Below are 15,329 nucleotides of genomic sequence, written 5' to 3'. Positions count from 1 at the left end.
AAGGGCTACAGAGTGAAACTACTAATTTCGAGTCTCACAAGCAGTAGTCGGGATTTTTCAATTCAATAATTGCGTGCGTTTATAAATAGACGAAATTGCAACGTGTGCAAAAGGCTAGGTCGATCAGTTTCTACTGGGGTTTTTATCTATGATCTTTCACATTTATCCTGAAATAGGACATGGGTGCTTAAAGATAACCGGATGAAGTGAAAACTTCAAGATGGCCTTAACTTGGTCTTCTCTTGGACTCAATTCAGCATTTCAGAATGGTCTGTCATACAACAAGCATCGTTACTAATGCGCTAAGAAGTAATGTTTATGAATCAAATAAATTGAAATTAATGGATCCTTTCCCAATGTTTTACAGATGAAGGAATATTGTCGGTGGAAGTTGTATTATATCACATGAATTCATAATTTAATGTTGATAATAATTACTATATGCAAGCATTTCAGTTGCCGACTCATTAAAAATATTCCGTTTTAGCCCACCCCTAAAAAGAAGACCAGTGGCGAGGATGGCGATAGTGAACAAAAGAAAAAGAAAAGCAAAAAGGAAAAATCGGGAGGCGGAGAGGGAGGAGATGACTCCATTGTCTCCGATGTTGACCTTTCCTCTGACTCGAGTGACGACGAGGGTGGTGACAAGAAAAGCACACCTCCTGCAGGCGGGGCTTCTAAAAGTACACCCTCCACAAGTGGTAAAAAGAGGAAAGCCGACGGAGAGTCTTCCCCCGCGAAAGCTAAGAAACCAAAGACCGACTCCGCCAAGGTACTCCATTTAACGAAATTCAGGTCACAGGTTAAATGCTGTCAAACAAATTTGTTGCAGATTTTTCGCTTGATAGTTAATCGGTGTTTTGTCCGAGTGATACTTTTCAACGGTATAAACGAACGTCCAAAGGCATCAAGTCGCTGTGTTTCTCCCACTGTACATTACTAGGCCTTAAATGCAATTCGCCGAAATATTGTTTCATTAATACCCGCCCTCATCTTCTCAGCCGGCTATTATTGCGCTCGTTTTTTACAATTCAAAGAATTTGAATTGTATTGGGGCGCTGTCTTTTTTTTACGACTCGAAGAGGAGTATTGGAGAAGTCCTTTTTTTTTAATCAATTTTATTGGAGTGATTTTTAAAGCGGGAAATGAAACGCGTGAAAAAATTTGGAGTGGTTTTTGTGCTGAACAAAATTGAAGAGTGGAGCGAAAAGAGAGTGGTTTTTGTTCATACCGCTGTTTTTGAGAGAGCGATAAATTGATGTGTGAAAAAATTTTCTCTAAGCGAGCGAAATTTTTTTGTTCACATGCGGCTTTTTAAAACCGTTTTTTTGTTATTTTTTGGTTTAGAGGTCTGATTATGATATTGTGTGATGCTTAGGGTTGTTTTAATAGTGATTCGCAAGTTTTTGGTCATTAATAAGATTTTTATGCCATTTTGCTGGTTTTTCAGCTATTTTGCTGAATTTTAGGCGAATTTAAGCAATTTTTTGCGTTTTGTTTTGTTATAATGCTTTGTAATGGCTTTGAATAGACGCATGTTAGTAACTGAGTTTTTAGATACCAAGTGATTACATTCTCTTAGGTTGGAAACAATTTTTTTGTTTAGAAAAATGACAATAAACTGAAAAATTTTGAATTATTTTTCTTAATTTTTTGCTGTTCGTTTTTTTTTCTAAACTTAGAAAATTTTTTCAGCCTATTCGACTTTCCTATTGTTTTCGAAGTCTTCCAGTACTAATTCACTCCAATTAACGTTTTTTGGGTCTATGTGCTCCCGTGAAATTGAAAAAAAGCTCAATTTTTTCTATGATTTTTTTCAATTTTTTTAAATGCCCTTTGTTCTTCAATTTTTTATAGCATTTGGGGATGCCTATAGTCCAAATTAGTTGTCCTTGATGCATGTTGATGATTTTGATTTCAGTTTTGAATCATTTTGTTGAAGATAATTGAGTAACTTTTATGAAGAGTTCCGCTTCGTGCTTTTTTTTGGAATTTTTGCTGAGTTCTTCTGATTGTCTGCGTCTTGCTAGTATTTAATGGTCTAGTTTTTGATAGGAGCTTTTCTAGAGGTTTTGTTGAAATATATTTAGTGCACTTTTCAATGACAAATATCCCAAACTTTTCTTAAACACTAACTTTTGTTCTATTTTTTTCGTTCTTCGTTTTTACTCATATAAATAAACAATGATTCGGATTGGTGGACACTTGACCAGATGTAGCATTAAAAGTTTTTTGAAATAATGATTTGATTTCAGCATAATGGTATTTGATTCATTATTTGTGGCCAATTTTTTTGTTTTTTTACAGAAAATGATTTTGGTTTTGTTTTTCCTTTCCTTTCTTTTACCTACGTTTATTCTACTTGAAATTTGTGTTTGGTTTTTGTCTCAAATAGCAGTGTTTCAACAAAATTAAACTTAACCTATTTCACGGGTTTTTGCCAAAAGTTGTTTTTAAACTTGCAACTCAATGTAAAATTTTTATCACGTGCTTTATCGTCTTTTCTGGTCAGTTATTTTTTCATTGTTTTTTTTTTGTTTTAAAGTGACAAGTGTTATTCAGTAGGATAAGCATTATGTTAGTTATTGTGGTCAATCAGTAGAGTAAGTTTTATGTTTGTTAGGGGCGTTCGTTTTTTCCTTCGAGTCGTTTCCGGAATTCTTCCGGCTATGTTTTTTTTTAAGATCTGTTCACACATTTTCATGATTTTTGAAGTCAAATTGGAGTAGTGATTTTGGTCACGCCGAAACAGGAAGTGGAGCGAAAAAGCGAGTGGTTTTGTGGCGTGAAACTTTTTCGTTCTAAATTTAAAGTAGAGTGAGAAAATGGTGTTTGAACAAAAATTCGCTTTCTCGCTAGTGAATTTTTGTTCACATGCGGCAATTTCACTTTGATTTTTACAGTGTTTTTGATTTTTTGGTTCGGATTTTTTTTCGAAATGGTTTTCCCAATCCATTCATAGTCCGTTCTTGGTCTAGTTTTCTGTTTAGTCAATGAAAATTCTTTGAATTGTGTGTCAGGACTTGTCCTGCTATGTTTTTTTTACTTCGTCAAACTTTTTTTTCGCTTTACCATTTTGCAGCTTTTTCGACATTTTGCGTGAAATCTTTTTGACTTCTCTAGGCTAGTTTCTCTCTTCTCTCATTCTGCTGAAAGTCAATTTGAACATCAGTTGCTCAGCAAAGCAATTCAAAATGAACAGAGTCAGAATAAAAAATTGAAGTCAGATATAGAAACGGGATAAACCCATAAAGCCCAATTTTAGATGCCCGCTATTTGAACGTCGTTCCTATAAGTTTTAGTTACCATCTCTTATCCTTATTGGTTTTGATAGTAGCCCCTCTAGCCTCTCTCTAAGAAACAGAAGTATGGTCAACTACGAAATGCCATCAAAATAAATTGGACTTAAAAAATGTTTTTTTCCAAAACCTTTTTTTTCAATATCTATTCTTTCAATCCCAATCATGCTTATTGGAATCAACGGCGGCTCTTTTCCGGCAATCTGCGGGTATGTTTATATAAAGGCGCATTTCAATTTGTTTTTCGAAAGGAACCTCAATTTTGTTATCTCACACAGTCCTGCCCCTTTAAGCACATCTTAGCTTTCCTTAGGTTAAGTTGACTAAACCAAAGCAGGCCGGTTGTTAGAGCAATTTATTCAAAGTTACTCGGTGATGTTGACTATTTAAATTATCATTGTTTTCATTATTTTAGAAGACAGCAGAGCCGAAGAGCCCTTCAAGTGCAAAGAAGAAAGAAAAAGCTCCCAAATCAAAAGGTTTGTAAGATTGGTTGAAATACTTTTGTTTGATTCAAATGTGGGAGAAGGGCTGACCAGGTGTAAAATTGGGATACCATGACACAAAACGCACCAAAAAATATCGGGGCTTCGAACTTTGGAAATATTGTTATCTTAACTCTGTTCGGGAGTTTACGATGCTCTCAAGCTGTAAAATATCACTGAATTATATGTATTTATGGTTGAGTGAAGCCATTGCGCGGTTAAAGTTTTTATTTGGACACTGAAAGAGTAATCTATTGTTAGAACAAAATCTTAGTCGCCCGATGGACTTAGTGCCCTGACACGATGGCGCTTGCGCAAACTTCTGCGTCTCTGATAGCGAAGCAGCCGATTATTTATAGCGGGTTAATGCAAGAAATGAAAGTCTAATTTTATGTCATAAACTTAGTGTCCTATAGGACACTGAGTTTAAGACAAAAATTATACTTTCACTTCTTTAACTCTAAGTTCAATCTTTCAAACTAAGCTCGCTGCCTCGAAGTTTTAGTGACCGATGAAATCGTACCCCGGGGTTCTTTAATTTTAATTGCAGAAAAATTGGCCTGGTGTCGTGTTTGATCTAAAAGTGAAACATTTTATATTTTGTTGAGCACTCTCTAATTAGTTTTAGCCATGTGCAGTAGTAATCTGACTCAACGTCTTCAGAAGATATCATTATTCCGCAAAGTTCGATAGCGTTTTTTGCTTCAACATAGTTTGCTTCTGCAGATGTCTTTTTAGTTTGTTATTATTAATAGCCGCCCTCATCTTCTCAGCCGGCTATTATTGCGCTCGTATTTTTTTTTACTTCGTCAAACTTTTTTTCGCTTTACCATTTTGCCGCTTTTTCGACATTTTGCGTGAAATCTTTTTGACTTCTCTAGGTTAGTTTCTCTCTTCTCTCATTCTGCTAAAAATGAATTTGAACATCAGTTGCTGAGCAAAGCAATTCAAAATGAACAGAGTCGGTATAAAAAATTGAAGTCAGAAATAGAAACGGGATAAACCCATAAAGCCCAATTTTAGATGCCCGCTATTTGAACGTCGTTCCTATAAGTCTTAGTTACCACCTCTAATGCTTATTGGTGTTGATAGTAGCCCCTGTAGCCTCTCTCTCTAAGAAACAGAAGTATGTTCAACTACGAAATGCCATCAAAATAAATCGGACTTAAAAAATATTTTTTTACAAAAATCTTTTTTTTTCAATATATTCTATTCGTTCAATCCCAATCATGCTTATTGGAATCAACGGCGGCTATTTTCCGGCAATCTGCCGGGTATGTTTTGTTATTGATTTTTTGGACACTTCAGTAGGCTTTGCTGCTCCGCATGCAAATTGGATGCTATGTAGTGCATTAAAATTTTTCAAGTACATTTGCCTAGGACGAGCAATTAATATTAAACCGATAAGCCTAGAGGGTACTAGCAAAAGCTTGTCTTTCCAAAAGCTTGTGTTTTTGTCCATTTCTAGGTTTTGCTATAAATAATTAAGAGTAAGTTGATATCTTTGACGAATGAGTTAGTTGAGCTGGGACAGCTTGCTTTTGTAAACTATTTTGATTTTGTTTTGAAGCAGACTAGAAGCTGGACGACAAATTTGATCAATTTGTTGAACTCTGATGTGAAGGAATTCAGCTGTGATATTTTATTGCTCTCGATTGAAGTTTGAAGCAATTTTAATGTGCTCTGTAAAGAAGTTTTTAACAATTATATTAGTCCCGTTGGTCTTTTGTGCAATTTTTAATTGCTCTTTAACGAAGTTCATAGCAATTATTGTAAACGTGTGTCTTTTTTTATACAAAATTTTCGCTTGACAATTTTGACTTTTCGAGTGACTTTTACGCCCTTGACTTTTTGCGTTTCGCGTGATCTAAAATTCTCTCTCAATCACAATTTTAAGCAGCTGAATTCAATTGGTGGCAATTTGATAATAAAAGTCAACTGAAAAGTGCGCCGAAACTGGTGCCATTTTTTACTTCAAATCTTAATAGTGGTATATGTTAACCTCTAATGTGGTTATTTGAAGCCCACAATTGAACTTCTTAGTCCCATTTAGGCTCCCCCTCCCTAGGTTAACTGTTAAGTGAAGTTAAGTGAATACAATGCAGTCCGCGTGCTTTTTGAGTGGTGATTTTGATCACGTCTGGAAAAGATTTGGAGATAAAATTAATTTATTGAGGTGGAAATGGGTTGTTTTGCAGCAGAGTGAGAAAAGTCGAGCAAAAAGTGGTTTATCGTTAGTACAAGCCTTTTTTGAGAATTGTCAATTAAGGCAGGCAGTAGGTTATTTATAGCCGAAAATCGACAGCTGGGTCTGTTATTGACCTTCTGGTGTTCTACTTCGTCGTCAAGATTTTTCTTACGTTAATGTTAGATGGTTCATTCATTCATTCATGCTATTTTTTACGCACTTCATGCGATTCAGTCTCCTTCACTCAAAGCCAGTATTTTTGTTCATTGGCGTGATCGATTTTTTAAATTGCTCTCGAACGAAGTATGGTGCAATTTTTGTAAACATGTGTCTTTTTATGCAAAACCGCTTGACTGTTTTCTTTAACAGTCGATTTCACTTTTTGAGTGACTTTTTCACGCTTGGCTTTTTAATATTTTGAGTGATTTGAATTGTCCTCAAAAACGGAATCAACAAGTAGCGCCCAGAGGGCATTAAGTTCTCTTAGAGCCTTTCAGCTCACTAGCTCCAAGTATGCGATTCACAGAAACTTTTGGAGACGTATACTTATAGTATAGTGTGAAGGGCGGTTCTTAGAGTTTGACCCCCCTCCCCCACACCCTCCAGGCCCAACAGTTTTTAATAGCCGCCCTCATCTTCTCAGCCGGCTATTATAGCGCTTCTATTTTTTTTACTTCGGCGAATAAAAAAATGTTTCGCTTTACCTCATTTTGCCGCTTTTTCAACATTTCGCGTGATATCTTTTTGATTTCTCTAGGCTAGTTTCTCTCTTCTCTCATTCTGCTAAAAGTGATTTTGAACATCAGTTGCTCAGCAAAGCAATTCAAAATGAACAGAGTCAGTATAAAAAATTGAAGTCAGAAGTAGAAACGGGATAAACCCATAAAGCCCAATTTTAGATGCCCGCTATTTGAACGTCGTTCCTATAAGTCTTAGTTACCATCTCTAATGCTTATTGGTATTGATAGTAGCCCCTGTAGCCTCTCTCTAAGAAACAGAAGTACGTTATGTTCAACTACGAAATGCCATCAAAATAAATCGGACTTAAAAAGTGTTTTTGTACAAAAATCTTTTTTTTTCAATATCTTCTATTCTTTCAATCCCAATCATGCTTATTGGAATCAACGGCGGCTATTTTCCGGCAATCTGCCGGGTATGTTTGCCCATTCCAGGTCTAGTCTTTTGTTTAGTCAATGAACGTTATTTGAATTGTGTCAGAACGTCTCCGGCTATGTTTTATTAATTCGCTTTACCGTTTTTCGTTTTATATAAGTCACGATTTTCACGAGTGAGACTTACCTCACTCACTGTTTCAACTAACGGTATTTTAGATTCTTTCACTCATTGAGTTACGGATTGTAGTGAATAGGGTCAATGCCGAAAGAGCAAAATTGAGTGAAACGAGATAAACTGATACAGCCTGGTCATGAAGTCATAGTGCTTTAGGTTATAGAGTTCATTAGAGCGATTGCTATTTATATTAAGTTTAATAGATTTCAGTATAGAAGCTGAATTAAGTATAGTTTTAAGTATAGTAAAATCTAACTGAAAAAAATTGGTGAATTTCTAAGTTTCAAAAAGTGTTCTATTTTGGTTTGCAGTTTCAGTTAAATTCTGAAACTACTTAATTCAGCTTCTAAACTGAAAGCTATAACGCTTAATACAGCTATCAATCGCTATAATGAACTATATAACCTAAATCACTATGACTTAATGACCAAGTTTTATCGGTTTATCTTGTTTCTTTTGACATTGACCATATTCACTACATTCCGTAATTCAATGCGTGAAAGAATTTAAAATACATTTAGTTGAAACAGAGGTAATTCAGGAGCGAAACGTAAAAATTGTGGCTTGTGTGAAACGAAAAACGGAAACGCGAGTTAATAAAACATAGCCGGAGACGTTCTGACACAATTCAAATAACGTTCATTGACTAAACAAAAGACTAGACCTGGAATAAACAAAAACCGCATGGGAGTGGAAGGTGGGGGGGGGGGGGGAAGGTGGGTTCAAACTCTACGAACCGCCCCTCACATTAAGTTCAAAAGTTTCTGTGAATCGCACACTTGGAGCTAGTGTGATAAAGGGCTAAGAGAACTTAAGGCCCTTTGGGCGGTACCTGTTCATTCCGTTTTGAGGACGAAAAGTCAAATTGGTCAGATCAAAAATCATTGAATCTTAAAATTGCATGGAAAAGCACAGAATATAATTGCAACAAATTTTGTTTGAGAGCAATAAATTATATTAGTTGTGTGTTCTTTTTTGCAATTTTGTTCATGAACAATTTTTGATCTGATCAATTTGACTTTTCGGCCTCAAAAACGGAATCAAAAAGTAGCGATCAGAGGGCATTAAGTTCTCTTAGAGCCTTTCAGCTAACTAGCTCCAAGTATTCGATTCAAAGAAACTTTTGGAGACGTATACTTAGCGTTAAGGGCGGTTCTTAGAGTTTGACCCCCACACGCGTCCTTCAAATCCATCCAATTTTTTTTCCATTCCAGGTCGTCTTTTGTTTTGTCAATGAACGTTATTTGAATTGTGTCAGAACGTGTCCTGCTATGTTTTATTATTTCGCTTTACGTTTTTCGTTTCACATAAGTCACGATTTTCACGTTTCGCTCGTGACTTACCTCATTGCTTCAACTAAATGTATTTTAAATTCTTTGGCATTGAATTACGGCATGTAGTGAATATGGTGAGTGTCAAAAGAGCAAAATTAAAAGAAACAAGATAAACCGATAAAAACTGGTCATTAAGTCGTAGTGCTTTAGGTTATTAAAATATTTATAGCGATTGCTAGCTGTAATAAGCGTAATAGCTTTCACTTTAGAAGCTGATTTAAGTTTAGTTTCAGAATTTAACTGAAACTGCACACCAAAATAGAACACTTTCTGAAACTTAGAAATTCACCTTTTTTCACTTAGATTTTAAAACTATACTTAATTCAGCTTCTAATCTGAAAGCTATTAAGCTTAATATAAATAGCAATCGCTCTAATGGACTTTATAACCTAAAGCACTATGACTTTATGAGCAGGCTGTATCGGTTTATCTCGTTCTTTTTTAATTTTACTCTTTCGACTTTGACCCTATTCTCTACATTCCGTAATTCAATGCGTGAAAGAACTTCTACGTGCGTCAACGTTGGCTGTTTTCTAGGAATTTGCCAGATATGTTTTGAGATTTGCAATTGATCTCAAACGAGGTTTCTGGCAATTATATTAGTCATGCGGTCTTCTTTTATGGAATTCTTTTGCCTGACCCTTTTTACTTTTTGTCCTCAGAAACGGAAAAACCAGATAACTTCCGGAGTGCATTTTGTTCTCTTAGAGCCTTTCGGCTATTATACTCAGTATATGACTCACCGAATCTGTTTGGGAGACATAAGTTCATGGTATCAAGGGCGGTTCTTAGAGTTCTAATAGTAATGGTTGGGTTGGCGGCTTGATAGTTTTCTGCCCTCGGTTAAATCCTCGAAAATTTATACTAATTTGGATGTTATTCGTCTTTTTCGCAGATTTTGGGCTACCTCTGCATTTTTTGCCCACAGGATTTTAATGGGATTTAGACTTTTTTTTACATGTATAATTTGTTACCAATTGGTTACAGTTTTGATGGCAGCAATTTTTTCTGTAAAGAAATGTAACTGGGCTAATTAGGGTTTGTGTATTATTGTGCTAGCCTTGTGATACTCTCAATTGTATGAAAGAAAGCTATTCGACTTCTTTATTTTTCTTATTTGAACAACAAATTTAATTTCTCCATTTTCTGTAATTTAATTGTTGGTGTGTATTTTTAAAATTTTATTTGACCGAGGATTTTTTCTGACTAACAGCGTTGTTCTAGTAGATACTCAATATATCATTGGTTTGAGCAGATTTTCTGGAGCCGACTTTGGATTCATTAGGCTCTGTTTTTTAAGACCTGGGAATACATTCTCGTGGTTTTGTAGTCAAATTTGAGATGAGATTTTGTAGTCAAATTTGAGATGTTTTGTAGTCAAATTTGAGATGACTCACGAAACTGGTGTTTCAACAAAAATAGCTTTTTTGAGAGTGGTTTTTTTATTTGCTCTCAAGCGAACTTTGAATCAATTATTACGAACGTCTAGAAGCATTTATTGTAAACGTGTTGGTCTTTTTTATCCAAAATTTCATTTTTGAGTGATCTCAATTACTCTCATTGTTGCTAATGTTATAGTGCTTGTGAGCGGTTGAGGATTAAAGCCGTTGTAGCTGAATGGTGAAGATGTCAGACTACTACCTTGGGGGTCGCGGGATTGAATACTATGAGGTCGAATATTTTCCTACCATAAAAAATTTTTAAAGCTACACCCCTAAATAAGTGCCCCCGCATGTCGTTCGAGAGCAAATCATCCGACATTAGTCTGTTCAATCACGTGGGGCAATTTGATTTTGTTATCTCAAGTTCTTGGATTCTGCTGTCTTCTAAGTGGTATTCAAAGTCTATTTTTATTCATTTAGATGTCCAGTTTTTAGTTTTTCCTATGAAAATTCTTTTGAAATGTAATTCATGGCTGTGACTACTATGTAGTTTGTTTCGTTGTCTAACGCTCATTTTTCTTTTTACATTTGTTCACGTCAGAAACCTAAAAACAGCATCTTTTTATGCTGCTCTGTGACAGTTTTGATGCGTGTGACGTCTCTTGTTACATTTGTTACAAGTACGATTTAGTTGAACTCCGTGATGATTTTTTAATCATTATTGACTTACATCATTATCCGACTTTTAACACCAGGATTAAGGTGACGTAAGGTACTCTAAACTTTTTTTCAACGTCAAAAGAAGTCGTTAGGTTTAATTTATCGCCTCTGTGACGCCATCAAAGCAGTTCTAAACAAGTCTATTTGTCAGCTATTTGCGGCTATATGTTTTGTATTGAGACATGATGTGATTAATTTAATTTACGTGAATCGCAATAGGTAATATTCGTTTTTGAAGATATAATAGGGCTTTTAATGGTCTCTTAGCGGTGAAGATGATTTCGCATGTAGGTCTGTTTTGCTGCTTTTGAGGCAATGTTTTGTATTCTTCTCAAATAATCTGGACAGAAACAATTATTAAACGTTTTAAACAATTATTTGCGCATTTAATTGTTTTCGGGAAGGGTGGAAAGCTTGCTTTCAATCCAACGTTTTTCGAAAAACGGTAAATATTTATTCAATTAAGATATGAAGAATTTTCAGAAGGTGGTGAGCCGAGCAACAAGGAGCTGAAAAAGGTGTTAAAAGACATCATTGGCAAGGCTGACCTCGAATCAATCACTATGAAGCAAGTCCTCACAACTGTATACGAGAAGTACCCAGATGTGAACCTCTCCAAGAGGAAGGCAGAGATTAAAGACATGGTCAAGTCCCTCCTGGTCTGAGAAGTGGGATGGATTCCTTCCTGCTATTCTAACCTTGATCAACTCTTTTTCTCCCCGATGCCAATTGACCTCAAAGCCCTTGACCTTCATGACGCAAAGCAAATCGTTCACATGTTGACTTGAAAAAGTTATGCAATGTTGTTTTCAGCCTCTTTCAGTCTGTTTTTCTTCAGCTCTCGTGTTCAAACTTACCAATGATAATGTTTTGAGAATTCGCGACTGTAGTTTTAAAGTTTGCGATGTTACTCTTGACATTTGACATTAAAACTCGTTTTCATTTTCAATTCAAACTCAGTTTTCAACTGTTCATTTTCTCAATAATAATTCTCTATGTTGTTTTGTTGATATTATGTCAATTATTTTTGGGGAAGTGCTTTGTGGCCGCTTCGACTCTTAACCAAACATTTTGTCCTTTATATATTTCCAACTTTTGATTTCATTCTTTAATAGAACAACTACAGCAACAGTTTGTGTGTGATACGTACAATTGACTGTTTGAATGTTGTGTTGATCTTGCTGTAGACGCAACATGATTCAAAATTAATTCAAATTAACCAAAATGTGGGCGGCCATCTTTATGGCTCACTCTTTCCGCTGGCTCTTTCCAGCGCTTTTTTGCCTTTTGTGTTGTAGGTTATTTTGTATTTAATATTGAGATGGCAGCTGTTTGAATCGATGAGCTTAGAAACATAGCTCGTTAATGAGTTAGAGCGGGGGGCGGACAGAAAATCGAAAGGACATTTGATCGAAAGTAAATTATTTTACATGAATTGGAATAGTAGATAGACTGTAAACAGTAACCGTACATATTCTCATTGCCAACGTTATGACGTTATTTAATAATTTGTTAACATGAGATCAGCTAATGTGGGCATCCCTCGGTAGCCCGCGGGACTCCGATATGATTATTCAAAAACGAGTGAGTTATGCTCAGCAATCGCGTGTTTTTTTTAATGTAATTATGCCCTTTTCGATTCACAAATAAAAATCGCTGAATTGTCCCAACTTTTTGCTTTCGGTTTTCAGTCTTTGGATCTTTTGTCATAACCCCAGTTAGAGCTTGGTATGAGTCAGTGGAATGCTAACTTAGAATGGAGGAGTAATTGAATAATGCTAATGAGTGTACACGTACTTATTTAGAAAGATTATCTTTGTTACAATAGGCTTTTACCATATTTTAATTACTACCACCTCGTCCTCAGTTTGCTCAGATTTGTTATCAATTAAGCTATGCCAAAATTGTGATTTTTCCAGTGGCTAATAATGACCGGATTTGTGTAACGAGAATTTTAATTTATCATGCTTTGTGGACAACTATAGTTCTGGAAATATCACATTGATATTTAGCAACAGCAGCGCAGTGCAGAAATTTAGCAATAAAATTGATATGAATTTGTTGGTTTGTATGTGTGCGTGTCAATGATACCCGTAGAAGCATCAGAAGTATTTGATTAGTGCGACTAGATGTGTTCTACCTTGTGTAATGTTAGCCTCTCTCTACCATCCAGATTATTTGACTACTGATATTTTGTTTTAAGTTGTGTCCTACTCCGTATCACTGATTTTGTTTTACTTTTTAATTTATTTTTGTACTCTATCAAGTATTCACAGAAGAAGCAGTTATCAGGCAAATTAATCGAACCATACTGATTGTGGCAGACCATAAAAGATAAGCGCCCCTATTGAATACTACAGGATACGTGGATGATATTCCAATGCTTAATTCAGCGGGTCCCAAAATGAAAGTCCAAACATGTAGTAGGGCAAGGACTAAGGCTCGTTTATATGCGACCGCACAAAATGATCTGACCCCTGTCATCCACTAACTTACAGAAAAAAGTATTCAATGTTTTCATATTAAAATGGATAGATTAAACTGACCTGTGAGTTCCAGAGTTCCAGTGGAACTTTAAGAATTAACTTTCAAGGTTTTGTTTAAGAAATTCACTGTTCCGCAAAATTTGGTTGAAGACACACCCACTGGTGACCCCCCCCCCCCCCATTGCCCCACCCCTCCGTGGCTAGATACTGACGAACAACCGCTTGCTAAAAACGCAAATTTTTAATTTTGCTATTTTTTTCAAGCTTTTTGAAAACTTTTTGACATTTTTTGATTTTTATCAGTCCTAGGTGTCAAAGAACCTCCTCTTTGGTAATAGGTTACTGCATTGTTTCTAGTGGTAATGGAATAGTTTCAACATTTTAACATCACAAATTTTAGCAATTTTTTAACACGTGCAATTTTGAAAAATTTTTGACATGTTTTTCCTTAGGTCTTTCCAGAGCCAGAAAACATCTTAAGGGTTTTGATAATAAGTTACGGACAAATTTTTAATGGTCATGGAATAGCTTTTCAACTTTGATGAAACTTGCTTTTTTTTCAAGTTTTGAAATTTTTTGTAGTTTTTTAGATTTTTAGACCCAAGAGCCAAGGAACCTCCTCTAAGGTTTGAAAATAGGTTACTGAAATATTTTTAGAAAAAGTGGAATGTCTTGCAAGATTTTAACATTACGAATTTTAGCATATTTTTCATATTTTGCCATTTTTTCCCATTTTTTTGACATTTATACTTATTATTCAGATTTTTTGAAGCTCAAAGGTCAGAAAGCCTGTCAGGGTTTGATAATAAGTTACTGGAAAATTTTTTGTCGAATATGGATTAATTGTCATCTTTTCAATATCACAAGTTATAGCGATTTTATTTTTGTAAAACTGCAATTTTTTTAACGTTATTTGAAAAATTTTGTCGTTTTTTAAGGTTTCTCTAGCCTCAAGGGCGTCGAAAATTCCTCTAGGCTTTGTTAATAAATTACTGCATAGTTTAGAGATGTAATGGAATGCTCTTCAAGATTTTAATATCACGAATTTAAGCAATTTTTAAAAACATATGCATTTTTTCATGTTTTTGATTTTTTCTCGGCAACAGAGGCCCTCGAAGGTCTTACAAGGTTTGATAATAAGCTGTTGCATAGTTTCTAGAGTTAATGGGATGGTGATCAACATTTTCTTTGACTCCAGTTTTAGCAATTTTTGGATAAAATTTGAACTTTTCAAATTATTAGAAATTTGTATGTTCCAAGTGTATGGATCTTTATGATCCTGTGAAACTTTTTCTGGCTTGAAACAGTGATACCGGATAGTCTCTTGTGACAATGAATTGGTTCTTAAGATATTAATGTCTTGCGTAATGTCATCGTCTTCTTTGCGTAATGTCATCATCACTGATCCTAATTATCAATTAATTATTGTTGAAATGTTTTTTATCATAACTGATATAACAGGCACTTTTTAGGAAACCATTGTTAATTGCTCTTAAGAGCAATTTGTAGCAAATTTTATAACCAAGTTTGTCTTTTATGCAAATTTTTGCTTGGCCGATTTTTCGTCTGACTCATTTGACTTTCGTTTTCAGAAACGGGATAAAGATGTAGTGCCCTGAGGTAACTAAACCGTGGCTAGCTGCTGACGAAACCAGCCGCTCGTCGGTTGTTTGAGAGCAAGTCGCCCGACGTTAGTCGGTTATGTTTAATTGCTCTCAAACGAAGTTTGTAGCAATTATATTAGTCCTGTCGGTCTTTTTTATGCAATTTTTCGCTTGACCGATTTTTCGTCTGACGCTTTTGACTTTTCGTCCTCAAAAACGGGATAAACAGGTAGCGCCCAGCGGGCATTAAGTGCTCTTAGAGCTTTTCAGCTCTGTTTCAGCTCAAAGTGTTTTGGAGACTTATACTTATACTTATGGCGTGAAGGGCGGTTCTTAGATGTTGAAGTCAACCCCACTGGTGACCACCCTATTGCCCAACCCCCCACCGCACTGTTGCCCCCTTCCCAGTGTTTCCTTCCCCAATCTGCCCCCGATGCAATCCCCCCACCCTCCGGATACTGACGAACAGCCGCTTGCTAAAAACGCAAATTTATAATTTATTGGTATTTTTTTTCAAGCTTTTCGAAAATTTTCGACATTT

General features: G+C 35.6%; 1 protein-coding gene across 1 annotated transcript in view; it reads left to right on the top strand.

Moving 5' to 3' along the window:
- LOC142342446 (uncharacterized) overlaps window positions 1-12,960 on the top strand; it is a 54,923-nt gene extending 41,963 nt beyond the window's left edge. The window contains exons 6-8 of the mRNA XM_075393775.1: window positions 488-772; window positions 3,715-3,778; window positions 11,182-12,960. Of these exons, the coding sequence (XP_075249890.1) occupies window positions 488-772; window positions 3,715-3,778; window positions 11,182-11,363 (531 nt within the window). The 3' untranslated portion in view covers window positions 11,364-12,960. The remainder of the gene's footprint in view (window positions 1-487; window positions 773-3,714; window positions 3,779-11,181) is intronic.
- Window positions 12,961-15,329: the final 2,369 nt, after the last annotated feature.

The sequence above is a fragment of the Convolutriloba macropyga genome, chromosome 1 (genome assembly GCF_964194025.1).
Source record: "Convolutriloba macropyga chromosome 1, txConMacr16.3, whole genome shotgun sequence".
Lineage (NCBI taxonomy): Eukaryota > Metazoa > Xenacoelomorpha > Acoela > Convolutidae > Convolutriloba > Convolutriloba macropyga.
The sequence above is the reverse complement of the archived record's forward strand: the minus strand, read 5'-3'. Positions and strand labels throughout refer to the sequence as shown.